This window comes from Geotrypetes seraphini, chromosome 3 (assembly GCF_902459505.1).
Source record: "Geotrypetes seraphini chromosome 3, aGeoSer1.1, whole genome shotgun sequence".
Taxonomy (NCBI): Eukaryota; Metazoa; Chordata; class Amphibia; order Gymnophiona; family Dermophiidae; genus Geotrypetes; species Geotrypetes seraphini.
In genome coordinates this window covers 267,461,726-267,479,735 of record NC_047086.1, presented here as the reverse complement: position 1 = coordinate 267,479,735, position 18,010 = coordinate 267,461,726, and the positions used below count along the sequence as shown (strand labels likewise).

The 18,010-nt window shown below is 42.4% G+C and overlaps 1 protein-coding gene across 6 annotated transcripts in view; it reads right to left on the bottom strand.

Moving 5' to 3' along the window:
- TBCE (tubulin folding cofactor E) overlaps positions 1 to 18,010 on the bottom strand; it is a 434,765-nt gene that overhangs the window by 22,367 nt on the left and 394,388 nt on the right. For 5 of the 6 annotated variants that reach the window (XM_033936232.1, XM_033936235.1, XM_033936237.1 and 2 more), the window contains one exon: positions 13,300 to 13,368. In XM_033936232.1, the coding sequence (XP_033792123.1) occupies positions 13,300 to 13,368 (69 nt within the window). Of the gene's footprint in view, positions 1 to 6,582; positions 8,160 to 13,299; positions 13,369 to 18,010 lie in introns of those variants that run through there. The other variant, XM_033936236.1, reaches the window with a different exon arrangement.

Below are 18,010 nucleotides of genomic sequence, written 5' to 3'. Positions count from 1 at the left end.
CAGCTTGGTCAGATGCTAAATCAGGGAGCTCCAGTAGGCTCACTATAGACTCTCGGGCCCTAACTAAGATTTCAAGGCCTGTAGTGCCAGTGGCTGCCTCTTGCTCTGACATTACTGTGAAATTTAACCCTAAATGTGCATTTTTTTCTGTCCTAGACATGACTAATGATTTTCGGAATTTGCCCCTTGCCTCTGAATGCCAGGACACGACAGTGCAGACAAAAGAAGACAAATCTAGCCTGCACCTGACTTCTGCACCGCAGTGCCCATTCCTCCGAGTGCAGTGGGACCCAGGTGGCAGACATGTGGTCCAGGTCGGCCTGAATGGAACATGGACAAAGTTTGTTTTAAGTGACCTTGAGGATGCTGCAAATTTAAAATGTTTTTTCTTTTTCTTAACAGCAGTTCGGATATATACATAGCCATCTCAGACCAATTTTGGCACAAAGATATTTTTAATGTTTTCCAAGGTTCCTCTTTATCACTGCAGAGATAGAGACGCTCCAAAGAAGATATTAGCTTTATGCCTTTTCTGAATATGAGATGGTTATGATATGCATTATTTGTACTACTCAGGTGTTCATCTTTGCTGGGGGTTTTTTTTTCTCTATAACAATGTGTTTATTTGCAGAGTTAAATTCAGCCCTGAACACTTGACAGATGGAAGAATAGCCTAAAAATTTGTGTTTTATGTTGTCTGTGCCATGTGGTCTGTCTTTTGTCTATTTGTTTTAGTTTAGGGGGTACCCCAGGATACATAACATTGGCCATTTCTAGAGCTCTTGTCCCATTTTTTTTTTTTAACTAGCCCAATTGAGCAATGTTCTTTTTACCTATTGTTTCATATCCTAAATGTAGCTTAGTTAGGGGTTATATTTTTAAGTAAAGGTTTCACTTTTTATACCATGTTTATTCTATGCTCCTCACTAGATTCAGTACACATTTCTGACATAATTTTTTTTATATATACATTCAGTACAGAATTATGGTCTCTCTGAAGTGCCATAATAGCTATATGCAGCACATAAAAACATATCTTTTTGGAATGTCTGATTAAGAACCTTAAGTACCTGAATATTGTCTGCCTTTTGCCATAACTATACCAAGTAAATGCATTAATTTTGTTACATGTTGCCACATTCAGTACAGGCAACCTGGTCTCTCTCTCTCTCTCTACATTCAGTACAGGCAACATGGTTTCTCTCTCATTTTCTATCTCTTATTTGGATCACACTGGAGTACAGCTACTGAATGATATCGGGACTCTTTTCAAATCCCTCCCTGTATGTACAGACATCATTTCATCTCAAGGGTGAACACCACTAGTTTCCAGTGACTTGACAGATCCTGTGCAAACATCATTTCATCCCAAGTGTGCATCTCATCAGTTTAAAGAGACTGCCGGTTCCTGCTGGACTAATTCAGCTTCCTGCTCCCTGTCCGCAAAGATCTCCTCTACTTCTTCACACACTTTGTACTACCTTGGAGCTGGACATCTTTGTTTTCACCTATTCTTTCCACAATGTTTCCTGTTCATCGGATATAGCCACCTTCCTAAGAACGCTTTGCTGTACAATTCCACCTATTTAACCTATTCTTTGGACATTCCAGACTTTATTTCATATGCTGTGCATCCACTACCTCTTGGAATGGGGAATGAGATATTCCACAAGCTGCTGAACTTCACTGAAATCCATGTCTACATTGAACAACTTAAGAAAACCTCCAAAGAAGTGAATCATACTATCACTTTTTAAAATGGACAGATTGCACAAACTTTGTACGAGATGCTCATGTCTCAGTTTGGAAACTTTTCTTTGGGTATTCGCCCACTGCAAACCACCTATTTAATGTTTTCATTCACCCTATCATTATCTTAATTATTGTACAAATTTTGCTATGTATTATTATGATTTTCCTTTGCTGTAAAGTGAAACACATGTACATTTATTTACAACGCATATCATACAAACTTCCTTCTAACTTTTAAGGCAGTTATACATGTATTTCCAGTATCTTCTCTGACATTGCTAATTTGGTTCTAATTTGGTTTTAATTTGGCATGGCCTATTGCATTACCATTACCAGGGTCAGACATAATATTTTCCCATATCCCATACTTAGATACTCTCTCAGGACATCTTGGTACCTATATACCTGAACCTCTTGAAAAAGCTTCCTGCATCCCTTATGCACCGTTTATTCGCTCAACGACGAGTAAGATATAAGCATACTGGGACCCCCGCCCAGATGATGGCCTATACAACCTAAGACAGAGGTTTGAACTCATAATGGGAACTGTTTACGGACTATACAACCTATCTTCATAGCTTGGAGATTCTGCAAGACAGGGGACGTACTGTTGGAGGTAAGCGAGGGTACCACAAGTGTGCCCTCATTTCAAAGAATAAAAATAAAAATAAAAAAAATATGGGAGATGTCACCCTAGCTATCGCTACCATTCAGCATTTTTAGTTGCCTTTACTTATGTCAGCGAGGCCTATGGGAAATTATATCAATCTGACTCTGGCATGGGAATGCAGATAGACCCTGAGGGCAGGGAAACTGTTTTAAGTATCCCTGATTGATATGTTTCAAGTATCCCTGATTGAATCATGACTAGCTAAAAGGTGTTAATGTCTGATTAAGAGGGTGCTTAGGACAATGGGTCCAGGTGCACAGATCAGGGACAAAGAAGCCAAAGACGCCGTTGGAGAAGCTGCTTTTTAAAGGTGAAGTCTCCCGCAGTGCTCCCACGCTCCTCTCCTCTTCAGGGCCTTGCTCGTCGCCTTGAACCGGTGCGGGGGCAGCAGAAAGGCTGCTCGCCGTTGGAGAGGCTGCTTTTTAAAGGTGAGTCTCCCGCTGTTACGGGAGAGGGGCGGAGCAGTGCTCCCACGCTCCTCTCCTCTTCAGGGCCTTGCTCGTCGCCTCGAACCGGTGCGGGGGCAGCAGAAAGGCTGCTCGCCGTTGGAGAGGCTGCTTTTTAAAGGTGAGTATCCCGCTGTTACGGGAGAGGGGTGGAGCAGTGCTCTCACGCTCCTCTCCTCTTCAGGGCCTTGCTCGTCGCCTCGAACTGGTGCGGGGGCAGCAGAAAGGCTGCTCGTCGTTGGAGAAGCTGCTTTTTAAAGGTGAAGTCTCCCACTATTACGGGAGAGGGGCGGATAACGTTGACATCATCGGCATAACAGAAACACGGTGGACTGATGAAAAAGTCTGGGACACGGTGCTACTGGGATACAAACTATACCGCAGAGACAGAGTGACTCAAAAGGGAGGAGGCACTGCCATATACGTCAAAGAGGGAATTGAATCTACTGGAGAGAACATGCCACAACAGTCGGATAAGTAAGAGTCTCTCTATGGGTCAAAATTCCAGGAACAAATGGACCGGAAACGAGGATAGGCATCTACTACCGACCCCGAGGGCAGTCCGAAGAAATTGATGGAGAAATGACAGACGAGCTTAAATGCGACTGCAAGGGAGGCAATGCAGTTATCATGGGCGACTTCAACTATCCGGGGATACAAAGGAACCTATGCACCTCCGGCTGTGCTAGGGAGACCAAGTTTCTGGAAACTGTAGGCGACTACTTCTTAGAACAACTTGTCAAGGAAAATACAAGAGGAAATGCAATTCTGGACCTAATTCTAAATGGTCTGCGAGGACCTGCACAAGATGTAGAAGAATAAGAGACGCTGGGAAACAGCGATCACAATACGATCCGCTTCAATCTGGAAATAGGGGCAAAACATCGGTCCAGAACGATGGCCACGGCGCTATACTTCCGAAAAGGGAATACGAAAGGATAAGACGCATTGTGGGGAAGAAGATTAAGAAGAAGGTGAACACTGTAAAGACACAAGAGCAAGCTTGGTCTCTTTTTAAGGATACGGTCACTGCAAATCAATAAGGGATCAAAGAGGAAAAAGATAAAAGAACCAGCGTGGCTCACTGTAGAGGTAAAGGAAGTGATCAGAGACAAAAAAAAACTGTCAAAAACGGACGAAAACTGGAATAAGCACAAACAACATCAACGCAGGTGCCATAAGGCGGTAAAAGGGGTCAAAAGAGACTACAAGGAAAAAATAGCAAGGAGGCGAAAAACTTCAAGCCGTTCTTTCGATATATTAAAGGGAAACGACCTGCGAAGGAAGCAGTGGGACCATTGGATGACCAAGGAATAAAGGGAGCGCTAAAGGAGGGCAAAGAAATCGCAGACGGACTGAACACGTTGTTTGAGTCTGTATTTACCGAAGAGGATATACACAGCATACCGGAACCCATCAGGCTATATGCTGGAAGTGAAAACTGGAAACTGACAGGGTTAACGGTCAGTCTGGAAGAGGTATGTGGGCAGATTGATAGGCTTAAGAGTGATAAATCCCCGGGGCAAGATGGCATCCATCCAAGGGTCATCAAGGAACTGAAAGGGACCATAGCTGAACTGCTTCAACTAATAGCCAATCTGTCGATCGAATCGGAAAAGATTCCGGAGGACTGGAAGGTGAGTGTTACGCTGATCTTCAAAAAAGGTTTCAGGGAAGACCCGGGAAACTACAGACTGGCGAGTCTGATCTCTGTACCGGGAAAGATGGTAGAGGTGTTGATAAAGGACCGCATCATTGATCACCAGCCAGCACGGTTTCAGCAAAGGCAGATCTTGTTTGACAAACTTGCTGCACTTCTTCGAGGGAGTAAACAGGAAGATAGACAAGGGCAACCTGGTCGACATTGTATATCTGGACTTCCAGAAGGCATTCGACAAGGTTCCGCATGAACGACTACTTCGGAAAATTGTGAGCCATGGAATTGAGGGTGAAATACTCACATGGATTAAAAACTGGCTGGAGCCTAGGAAACAGAGAGTGGGGATAAATGGACAATACTCGGACTGGAAGAGCGTCACTAATGGGGTGCCGCAGGGCTCGATGCTTGGACCCATGCTCTTCAACATCTTTATAAATGATCTGGACATAGGTACAACAATGAGCAACCTCAAAACATTTCGAAGAGAGATCAAAACCACCCCCTCCCAGTCCTCCCCGGTAAATTCCCCTCTCAAAGCCTCCACTTCTCTGGTAATTTTTTCCGTTTCTAAATTTCAACCAAGAATACAGTTCCCTAAAATGTAAAGCTCCTGGAAATGTCCAGCTTTCTTAGTTGTTATCCTATTTGTAATATTGCCTAGAAATATACAATTCTTATTTGTTATCTAATTCGCAATATCTCCTGGAAATATCCAGCTTTCTTATCTCACTTGTAACCAAAAATTGTAACTATCCTGGAAATTTCCAGTTAGCTCTTTTGTAAACTGCCTATAACTGCAAGGTACAGGTGGAATAGAAGTTACTAATGTAATGTAAATTTGCGGACGATACGAAGTTATTCAGAGTAGTGAAGATGCAGGGGATTGCAAAGATGTGCAACGTGATATAATCAGGCTCGAGGAATGGGCATCGACATGGCAGATGAGGTTCAACATGGATAAATGTAAAATGATGCATGTCAGTAACAAAAATCTCATGCACAAATACAGGATTTCCGGGGCGATACTTGAAGAGACCTCCCAGGAAAGAGATTTGGGGGTTCTAATCAACAAGTCGATGAAGCTATCCATGCAATGTGTGGCGGAGGCGAAAAGGGCAAACAGAATGCTAGGAATAATAAAGAAGGGGATCACGAACAGATTGGAGAAGGTTATTATGTTGCTGTACTGGGCCATGATGCGCCCTAACCTTGAGTACTGCGTACAGCACTGGTCGCCGTACATGAAGAAGGACATGGTACTATTTGAAAGAGTCCAGAGAAGAGCGACTAAGATGATTAAGGGGTTGGAGGAGCTGCTGTACAGCGAAAGATTAGAGAAACTGGGCCTCTTCTCTCTCGAACAAAGGAGATTGAGAGAGGACATGATCGAAACATTCAAGGTACTGAAGGGAATAGACTTAGTAGATAAGGACAGGTTGTTCACCCTCTCCAAGGTAGGGAGAACAAGAGGGTACTCTCTAAAGTTGAAAGGGGATAGATTCCGTACAAACGTAAGGAAGTTCTTCTTCACCCAGAGAGTGGTGGAAAACTGGAATGCTCTTCCAGAGTCTGTCATAGGGGAAAACACCCTCCAGGGATTCAAGACAAAGTTAGATAATTACCTGCTGAACAAGAACGTGTGCTGGTCTTTGAGCGGACTGCTGGGCTTGATAGACCACTGGTCTGACCTAGCAGCGGCAATTCTTATGTTCTTAATGCAGGCTAAATTCTCACCTCACCTACCTTGCTGAGATGTACAGAGTAGCCTGGAGAGAGACACGAGAAAAGATACAACTCCTCTCCAGTAAGAATCAAGTCAGTCAATTTTCCTCTGTACTATTAAATCCTGTACTAGGGTTTCCTTGCTTTTTAGTGAAAGACAATTTAAGAGTGCTATAGAAAACATTACTGCTTGTGGTGGTGATTGCACCAAAAATGATGCCATACAAGGAATCATGTTATTTATCTTACAAGTTTCAAGTTTATTAAAAGTTTGTTGTACACGCAATATCAAATACTTCAATGCGTATGACAATAAAAAATTGGGAGACAAAATAAAACAATTTGTACAAGTAAACATACAATGTATGTACGCAAGTAATTAGTGATACATAAGGGAAGAGGGGTGAGCTACAATCTTTAAGGAAAGTAAAAATGCTTTTTTTTGAGTAATATATTTTATTGATTTTCAAAAAGAACCAAACAATTACAGAACACCACAGTGTACAAAACAATGAACCAACTTTCTTGTCACATTTCACCATGGTGTATTGAATCCCAACCCCCCTCCCAAAAACACAAGACCAACCAAGAACAAGCCATAATACCTATTCCAGTGTGTCACAAACAGAAAAAGTTAATCATTCAACAAATGACTACGAGCTCTGGGCATCAGAGTGGACCAAAAGGGTTCCTAACAAGAACGAAACATTCGCCCCTGCGGCGTTTCCAAAGAAGGTACTCGAAGGCGTTCCATGGATGCCAATTCTATCATCAGAGTACGCCACTGAGTCAAAGTCGGAGAATCAGAGGATAACCAGCAATGAAGTATCACCTTCTTGCCCAGCAAAATTGCTTGTTCCAAGAAGCCCCTGAAACCCCTTGGAGAAGGTCTTGGAAGAAAATCCACAGTGAACAAAAGGATTTCACATGGCCATGATGTGCTGATGAACCTGCTGCCAAAAGGTTTGTATCTGTGCACATGTCCAAAATTGGTGTCCAATAGTAGCTGGAGAATAATGACACTTGAGGCAATTAGCAGAAGAACAAAGGGTAGCTCGAAACAAATACGCCGGAGACCTGTAGAGGCGTAGCAGAAATTTGTAATTCAGTTCAATCAAAGTCACTCTAGAGGTCAGTTTTGCCACTCTACGAAGTCCTCTTTGCACCATTTGATCAGTAACCACACAAGGTAAGTCCAAAGTCCACCTAAAGATTCCTGCAGATGACGATGATACCGTAGAGGAATCAATGTCTGAGCTGACAAACAAAGCCTCTGAAAGAGTTTCCATTCGTCTATCCGTAAGACAGTCTTGCGGCAATAAACGAACATAGTAAGAAAGCTGGGCGTAAGGGAGCCAATGTTGAGCTATCCAACCATGCTCCCGAATGAGGTCCTCCAAAGAGTATAGGGTACCATTAGAATGGACAAGTTGAAAAATATATTGAGAAGAAGCATCCTTCCACACTGCTGCCGCCACCAGGGGCATCCCTGGAACAAAGTCTCCATTTCCCTGCAGTGGTAAATAAGGGGTCACATTGTATGGGATATGCATCCTGTGGCACAGAGTCTTCCAGACTTGACGCAAGGGCAACAAAAATAATTTTCTTGTAGAGGATGTCCTCGGAAGCAAACGCTTCGCATGAAGTAAATAGCTGAAATGAAATGTACCAGAGAGACAATTCTTGACTGGTAGCTGAAAAATGGCCTGTCCCCCGGAACCAATCATTAAGATGTCTCATCTGACAGGCCAAAGACAACATCTTTAAACTGCACAGTCCCAATCCACCCTAGTCCCTAGGTCTTTGCAAAGCAGGCAAGGATAATCTCGCTTTCTTCTCATTCCAAATAACGGCGTACACATGTACCCAATTCCTTATCGTGTTTAGTAGAAAGGAGTATTGGCAGCATCTGAAAGACATAAAACCACTGTGGTACCAAAACCATATTATACAATGCTATCTTCCCCATGAGAGAGAGAGGGTAAACCTGCCAGTTCTGCAATTTTTGTTTGGTGATGGTCAGTAAGGGGGCAATATTCAAGAGATAAAGCTGAGAAAGATCCAGAGAAACATGAATGCCCCTGGGCCCAGACTAGGGGAAAAGGGCCCTGCCAGGTGCTTTGTACATCTGGAGATAGCGCCAATACCATTGATTTCTGTTTATTTAACACCAGGCCTGAATACATACTAAACTCATTGAGGAGCTCCAGAGCTCGAAGAAGAGATCTCTGCGGATTCCCAAGGGTCAACAGGAGGTCATCCGCAAATGCCAACACCTGTAACTGCGAATCGCCCTCCGGCAGATCCTGCAAGTCATCATCACACTGTAATGTGCACAAAAATGGATCCAGGTATAGAAGAAACAGAAGGGGCAATAAAGGACTCCCCTGTCTGGTGCCACACGCAATCGTAAAGGAAGATGTGCGACTGCCATTGACCAGGACACAGGCTGTAGGATTCGTGTACAACCAAACCATATCTAAATACCAATCTGAAATGCCCATATATTGGAGCACCTGAAAAAGATAATACCAGTTGACCTGGTCAAAGGCCTTAGCAGCATCCAGGTCAACCAAAACCCCCTTAAGAGCCGTATCCTGTGCGCGCTGCATGGCTGTGAGCAACTGACGAACATTTAAAACGGAATGGCAATGTTTCACGAAACTTACCTGTTCAGGAACAATCAGTGCAGGTAATAAGAGTGCTAACCGGTTGGCCAAAATCTTATCCAGGATCTTAAGATCAACATTTATCAGTGATATATGACGATAGGACTCAAGATCTATGTCAGGCTTCCCCGGCTTAGGTATTAAAGTAATATAGGCATGATTTGCTCCAGTAGGAAACCCACTGGACTCAAGGGCCGCAGAAAAGTAGGCCTCCAAGGGACCACATAATGACGAAAATAAAATCTTGTAAAACTCTGGGGAAAATCCGTCAGGACCCAGAGAAGTACAATTTTTGAGTTGATTTACTGCTACTTGAATCTCTTTTCCCTGAATGGGCCTTGAATCTCTTTTCCCTGGTGGCGCGTTGGAGATGACAAGCGAGGGACCCCTGCATCCACCAGGTAATCACTTACATCAGGGCCCCCAGAGCTCTCCTTCGAGGAATAAAAAGCTTTATAATATTGGAAAAAACCCTCTGCTATCTCCGGCGTAGTAATCACCACCCCCCCTGAAGGAAGTTTAAAACAAGGAATATAATGGTTATGCCGCTTAGGTTTTGTCAATGCTGCCAGAAGGCGACCCGGCTTATTGCCATATTTGTAGTAGTGAAATCTAGTATAATAGAGATACTTTTGGGTGTGCTCGTGAAGTAAAGTGTTCAAGGAAGCCTGAGTCACTACCCAGGCCTCCCTTGATTGAGGGGAAGGATGAGAAATATAGGTGTACTTAAGCCATCTACATTCCCTCCCAACTGTATTATACCTTGGGACAATCGTTTTCTCTGGGCCACCGTATAAGAAATATCTCCCAGGAGCACTACTTGTGCCGCTTCCCAGAAGAGTAATGGAGTGTCCTTATGTAAAGAGTTAAGACTCATAATCCTCCCACTTTTTAGCTAAATATTGAGTGAAATCTGGGTTTTCCTCCAAATAGGAGGGAAACTTCCAACTGTCTAACACTGGAGAATCGTCAGTCCTAAGCAAATCTACCTAGATAGGGCAATGATCAGACAGGGAGAACGGACCCACCACAGAAGAATGAACCTGAGGAAAGGAATTCTTGGAAATCAATATGTAATCAATTCTGGAGAAAGTATGATCTCTCTCATTAGGATGTAAAAGACGCCAGGGATCAATCAGGTCCAAAGTATCACACAAGTAAGGAATACCCCTGGTTATGGGTTGCGGGAGAGACGTACCTGGTCCTGTGCTGTCTAAGGCCGGGTCTAACACCTGATTAAGGTCCCCCCAGGAGAATCAATGGAGTAGATGGACCTTGGAGGCCAACTTGAATCAATGAAGAGAAAAAATGTTGATTATATTGATTAGGTGCGTACGCCATCAAAAGGTTAAAGAATTGCCCTGACATAGTAACTTTACATAACAAAATCCGTCCAGATGCATCCCTATATAACTGATCCACTCTGCCAGGAAATCCCTTACGGACAAGGGCTACCCCGCCTTTTTATGAGGGGAGGATGCACAAAATACCTGGGCCACCCAACTTTTCTGTAGTTTAGCATGTTCCGCATCTGTCAATCGTGTTTCCTGCAAACAGGCTAAATCAGCCCCATGGGATTTGAGGTGTTGGAGAAGTTTAGTGCGCTTCACCGGAGATGAAATGCCACACACATTCCAGGAAAGAATTTGAAAGGTCCTACCACTCAGGGCTCCACACACTCACCATGCACAAACAATGAACTCTTGGAAATCCCCTGAGCGCCCAGCCATCGCCCAAGGGAAATTGTACAGAACCCTGTATTCTGACCGCCAACCAAACAAAAATCTGACAGCCCCGGACATACTGGAATGTACAAAATTGCAACCCCACAATACCCATCACACTCCCCAAAACATCCCACCCACCCCCAACAACCACCAGCCCCTCCCTATCCCACCCTACCCACTCCTCTCCCCCCCACCGAACATACAGCCAACCCAATGTCATACTGACAAAATGAAGACAGATCACACTACTAATGCCTTCAGTGCCCTACCCCACAATAAAGGTGAATACAAGGAGTCAAAAGATATTGGCAGAGGAAGTACATAAAGGATAAGTTAACATCCCGGGTATCATCCCGTAAAGTACTGAGAAAAAGAAAACCAAACTGTTATAATGTGGTCAAGTAGATAAAGAGGAGGAGGGTTCCAAAATCTCCTGCTGTATCCACAGAGTCAAATACATGCCACTTGCCATCGCGTTGAACTTTCAAAATAGCTGGGTATAGAAACATGAATCGGCGTTTCTGCTCCACTAGTTTAGAGCAGAGAGGATTAAAAACCCTCTGTTTATCCGTTAGAGCCGCTGAGTAATCTTGTCCAATCCTCACTGGTGTGGACTCAAACCAGCGATTCCCGTTTCCTGTGATAGGCCCGAAAGTATTTCTACCTTGTGTTGGTAGTTGTGAACTTTAATAATAATAATAATAATAACTTTATTTTTGTATACCGCCATACCCAGATGAGTTCTAGGCGGTTCACATTAATTAAACAGAGTTACAAGTGGTTCCATACAAGATTGATCAGAGTTGCGAACAGCGAAGAGAAGTAAGGTGGAGAGGGGGGAGTCAAGGGGGGGTTCAGTAGGGGAGAGGTGGAGGTTAATGAAGGGGTATTAAGGGTCCTGGTCTTGGAATAGGTGGGTTTTTAGTAATTTTCTAAAGTTAAGGTAGTACCAGGTAGATCCTGGGTCTTTCATCCACACTCGAACGGGGGCCCACATGATGTACCCGCTCAAAGCGGGCCGGGCCCAATGATGACGGCATGGGTAACTCAATGACCAGCCAAGATTCCACCATGGAGAGGAGGACCGAGTCAGCAATCATTTCAGGCAAGCCAATAAATCTTAAGTTATCACGACGGGATCTGTTTTCTAAATCCTCTATCTTGTCGTGACACTGACGCAGCTGGGTGGTCAGAGCTGCGACCTCTGTCGCCATCACCTTATCTTCCACCGTGGAGACCCGAGTCGCCAACTCCGTAACCCTGGTGGCTTGATCTTCCAAGAGCGATTCTAACTTAGTAAGCTGGGAGGAAATTTGCTCCATTCGCGGGCCCAAAGCTTGAAGAACTGCTTGTTGCAGTTCCATCATCATCTCAGCCGTAAAGATCGGACTGGCTGCACGAGGTGGGTCCACCATTTTGTCCTCTCCAGGCTTTACCTTTTCTCGCTCTTTTCTAGTAGTTTTGGAGGTCATTAAGGGAGTAGATTTCGCCAAATATTTGTCCTTGTATTCACCAGCATCAACAATGCAAAATGCAGGCAAACTTCGCTAGTAGATCCCCGAAAGTAGACAAAGTAAGGAGTAGGGCACTGGAGCCGGCACGGAGAGCAGCTCACCGGTTCACAGTATCACGTGATCCCGTAAAAATACATTTAAGGAAAAAACAACATCAGGAGGGTAATGAAAAATGTTTTACAAATATGGCTAAGCCTAAATAAAGGATGGGGGAGGTTGTGACCTATACATAAGGTCTGGTTAAAATTAGGTATTTGAGCCTGAGATTAATGTTAGTTGAATTATCCTATCTATGACTCAAATGCGTCTTTGTACAGGTAGCATTTTAATGTGTTTTTACATTTTTCTAATGAGGTTTCTCCACATAAATAGATTGCTAAATTGTTCCAAAGCTGGGCTGCATGACTGAAAAAATTGTAGCTCTTTTGGTACCTATTATTTTTAAAGAAGGTATAGTCAGTAAATGCTGTTCTGTTGATCTTAGAGTCCTGGCTGGAGAGTTGGTATCAAAAAACGATGTAAAAATATTGGTGTGTTGGTTTGTTGGATTTTAAATGTTTTCAGTGCAATTTTATAGATTATTCTGTGTGAAATTGGTAACCAGTGTGCTTTTTGTAAAAGAGGTGTGACATGATCATATTTTTTGGAGCTAAATGAACAAGAATTAGGTACAAGACAAAAGTTGAGAATATGACAGGAAGAGTCATAACTATAACTAGCAGAAAAATAAAAGAACAATTACAAGTATTCATTGCAATAAGATGTGAAAAAGGAGAGTAGGCTCATTTTTCCCCTGCACCCCAAGGAGCTTCCATAAGAAACTGAATTAAGTTTCAAATTATTTCCTCCAAGCCAATCAATGACCATTTTTAAATCTAAATTTATTAAACTACTCTAGATGAGAAGATTCTAATTTACAGTATTGAGTATTCACATAAATTTTATATTTTAAGCCCTTCATTCTTATGAATTTTATCATAAAAGTTCCTGTTCCTCTAAAACTGCCTTTAGTCTCTTCCTGTGACAGAACAGACTATGCCCATGACAAATAAAATGCCTAACATCCAGTTCACAATCTTTTGATAAAAATATTTGTGAATCAAATCTTTCCAGTAAAATTGAAATATCTCAGTTCTTACTTAACAGTTGATTTTTCAGAGTAAATGGTTTTTCCTGCTTCAGCTCTCCTTCTTCAGGCGCACCATATTCTGTAAATAATAATTTTTAAGAACACAAAATAAACAAGTTGCCAGTTTAGATTCACAATAAATCTTTTAAAGCATTTCTGTTTGCCTGACAGTTATGCAAGGAAACTAATGATCTCAGACTTACTGCATGTTTGGCAGTCATCAGAATGCAAGGTTTACTATTACTGTTACTACTGCAGGACTGTAAACATGCAAGAGACAATCTCTGGTCAACAGAACGTACAATCTAATTAAAACAGACAAACAGAACAAATAAGGGTTAAGGAATTTCTTAAAGAGGTAATGATAAAGCAAGTGAGTGTGAGTTAGGAATTAAAAGCAGACTCAAAACAGTGGGCTTTTAGCCTAGATTTGAATAATGCCAGAGGTGTACTGACTCATATAAAAGGGACAGAGTCTGGAGTTGGCAGCAGAAAATAAGGGTACAGAAAGACAGACATACCCAATGAACGGAGTTCCCAGGAAGGAGTAAGAAAAGAGAGATACTGAGAAGCTGAAGAATTAATGTTTCCAAGTTTTATTTGGATCTGATACACTGCATTTTCAACAAAATTATCAATATAGTTTATAAGTATCTAAGTAAAACTAGACAATATTTGAGAAGGAGATGCAGAAAAAGGAAGTATTAGGGAAAGTGGAACTACAATATTTGACAGGAAAGTATAAGGAATGAGAGAAGGAAGATTATTGTCTCATAGTCAGGGTCTCTGTAAGGGAAAAGTAAAGGAGAAGGGGAAGTTAGGAATTGTGGGTGTCTTGGAAGACAAAAGATTTGGATTTGAATTTTTCCAGGAGGTTTCTAGTCTAAAGTAGTGCTGCCCGATTCAGCAAAAATGTTCTTGATTCAATTCAGCCTATTGAATTGATTTTGGATTTGATTCTATTCACTTTTCCTGACAACTGGGCGTTTTTTCAAATGTCATGGCAGGTTTAATTTGTAGTCTTTCCACTCACCCCACCCCTCTTTGCCCTCTCCAACCCCATGCTGGCGCTGTGATATAAACAAAATAAAAAAATACTTTTCCTCTCTCTGGTTAGGTCCTAGCTCATGCTAACTGTCTAACACCAGCTTTGGTGGGATACACATTTCAAATCTGACAAATCATAATCACAAAATAGAAAATACATTAATTTTTTTCTATCTTCCACTGTCATATCCAACATTTGTTTTGTTCCCACTGTCTACTATCTCTTTCTCTCTCTGCCTTGTGCCCTGGTCCCCTCCATTATCATGTGCAATATTTCTTTCTCTCTCCCCATGTACCATCTCTCCCTGTCCTCCACCCTTTGTCCAACATTTCTCCTTATCTCATCTCTATGCATGTCTCCCCTTCCCTCCACCATAAGAAGGATTTTTCCCTCTCACCCCTTTCTACATCTTTGTTTTATCTCTCCCTTCCTCTCCTCCACCTCAATTCTTCCTCTCTTTCTCCCCCTTGTGCAGCATCTTTTCTCCCCTCCCCCTGAGCAGCAGCTTTCCTCTACTTCCATCCATCCCCCCCACCGATCAACCCAATCTTCAAGGCCTCCTAAAGCAGCAGCAGCACTCTGAACGGGCTGCTTCGTGACCTGCCCGCTAGGGCTTCCCTCTGCCACGGTAATGATTTCATCAGTGAAACAGCAGAGGGAAGGCCCCAGCAGGGAAGGCTTAAAAGCAGCTCATGCTGCTGCTGCTTAAGGAGGCCTCAGAGGTATGTCAGGTCTCACCAGGGTGGGGGGGGGGGTGTCGATGAATCAGTGAGTCCGATTTTCTCGGATAAGGTCTCACCAGGGTAGGGGTGGGGTCGCTGAATCAGTGAGTCCGATTTTCTCGGACAACGAATCAATTCACTGAAGTGAATCAATTCAAATCAGCAAATCAGGCAGCACTAGTCTGAAGTAGGAGGGTGGAACAGGTGAGAGAGAAAATGCTGGAGCATGTGAAATCATAGGTAATCTGTCTTGCTGTCAAAATTATAAGTAAATTCTGTTGTAGTGAATGAAGAGTGCATGTTGATAGGTAGGGGGTGAGTGAACCATACGGAGTCAGTGAAACATAGTTTAATAAATTATATTCCAGTCCAAGATCTTACTTCTTGTATTAAAAAACTTGATTGTGTGGAATTGGGAGCCAGTGAGAAGATCTGAGCAGGAGGATGACATGATCAAATTTTTTGGCTCTAATAATCAACTTTGATGGATGTATTTTGGATTATTTGTAAGCGGTGTGTATCTATATTTCTGATGCCCTACTAGAGAGAGTTACAATAATCAAGCTGACTGATAGTGAATAAGTGGATTAATATGTTGAGTGCTGAGGAGTAGACGAGTAGAGAAGCATATTTTCCAAAGCTTAAAGAAACATTGTTAAATCACTGTTAAGATTTGAGGATGAAAATTTAGGTTACTATCTAGGGTGATGCCTAAGATTCAAAGAGTGGGAATGATCGGAATTAGTGTGCTAGAAAGTAGCAGTGGGGTAGTGTGTGAAAGTAATAGGGCCCTGGACTTTTTTGGATTGAGACTAGTAAGTTAGTAAGAGGACTTTAAACTGTATGAGGAAATGGATAGAGAGTCAATAAAGTGACTTAAGGAGAGATATAGCTTGTGCAACAGAATTTTGAATGGACTGAAGGAGAGAGATGATTTAGATCAGGGGTGTCCAATGTCGGTCCTCTAGGGCCGCAATCCAGTCGGGCTTTCAGGATTTCCCCAATGAATATGTATGAGATCTATTAGCATACAATGAAAGCAGTGCATGCAAATAGATCTCATGCATATTCATTGGGGAAATCCTGAAAACCCGACTGGATTGCGGCCCTCGAGGACCGACATTGGACACCCCTGATTTAGATGAGGACCTGTGAGATGCAAGTTGCAGTAATCTAGACGAGAGGTGGTAAGAATGTGGATAGGGGTTTTGGTAATGTGCTCAGAAAGGAAAGGTCAGATTTGGTTGACATTATAGAGAAAGAAATAACTGGCTTTAGCAGTCTGTTGGATTTGTGCAGAGAGAGACAGAGGAGTCAAAGATGACTCTGAGGTATCTTATTGTTGACAAATTATAAGGGCCTCCATTAGAAGCATAATATCTATTTTCAATTTGGCTTTCTATACTTCTGTTCACCAGGGATCCTCAATGGTTTACAACACTTAGCAGGCTCTTCACCTATTTACCTATCTGAGCATCTCGAAATTGCAGGCCCTTCTTGTACTCGAAATACCTACCTGTTTTCCTTTCCCTCTTTGAAGGGCTGCCTCTACAAAAAATTCCTCGACCGATCCCTAACATTTCAAACAGGCAAATGGAACAAATGCCTCTCTACTCTCATCTCCAATTCCCCCCATCAAACATTCAGGAAGTTAATTAAAACCTACCTTTTTGACAAATTCCTCTGATTTATCCTCCCCCCTCCTTCCTCCTCCTCTGACCTCAACTCTCCCCCAGACTCTTTATCGCCAAATGTAACACTGCCATTTGTAACACCGCTGTATGTAACTTCCAGCAAATGTAACTACTCCGAATATATAACCTAGCTGCAAAAAAACAAAACAAAACAACTTCACCGTAAATTTATTGTCTATAATGTAAATGTAACATGACTGAAAATGTATTGTCTAATATGTAAATGTAACTTTAACGAATTTGTAACTTCACTGTAAATGTAACATGACTGAAAATGTATCGTCTAATAAGTAAATGTAACTTTAACGAATTTGTAACTTCACTGTAAATGTACAGTCTCTTCATTTGTTAACCGCATAGAACTTCCATGGTAATGTGGTATACAAGAATAAAGTTATTATTATTATTATTATTATTATTATTAAAAGGTTACACTGGTAAAAACATAACAGTTTACAACAATATAAAAATATGAACTAAAGCACAGTTACTTACCGTAACAGGTGTTATCCAGGGACAGTAAGCAGCTATTTCTCACATATGAGTGACGTCATCCACGGAGCCCCAATACAGACAGCTTTAAAAGTGCATCACCACTTTAAGAATCTGAGAAAATTTGCAAACTACCCGCATTGCACATGCATGATTGTCTTCCCGCCTGACACCGTTCACGGCTCCTCAGTTCAGTAAGCAAGCCAACCAGGGGAGGTGGGTGGGTTGTGAGAATATCTGCCTGCTGTCCCTGGATAACACCTGTTACATTAAATAACTGTGCTTTATCCCAGGACAAGCAGGCAGCATATTCTCACATGTGGGATTCCCTAGCTTACTATAATGGGATGGAGGCAGTAAGTGACCATCCTGTTTGGAATAAGATTCCAGACAGTAGTGAGATGTAAATGTATGAACTGAGGACCAAGTAGCAGCTTTACAGATTTATTCAATAGGAACCGAGCGAAAGAATACAACTGAAGCTGCCATATTTCGGACTTTGTGGGCTGTGACGCTACTCTCCAGTGACAGCCCAACCTGAGCATAACAGAAGGAGATACAAGAGGCCAGCCATGTGGAAATCGTTCTCTTGGATAATGGACATCCCAACTTGTTAGGATCAAAGGAGACGAAAAGTTGAGATGTTCTATGAGAATGAGTTCTGTGCAAATAGTAGCTCGTTTGCAGTCCAGGGTGTGAACAGTCTTTTCCCTATGGTGAGAATGAGGCTTAAGAAAGAATACTGGAAGTACAATAGATTGATTG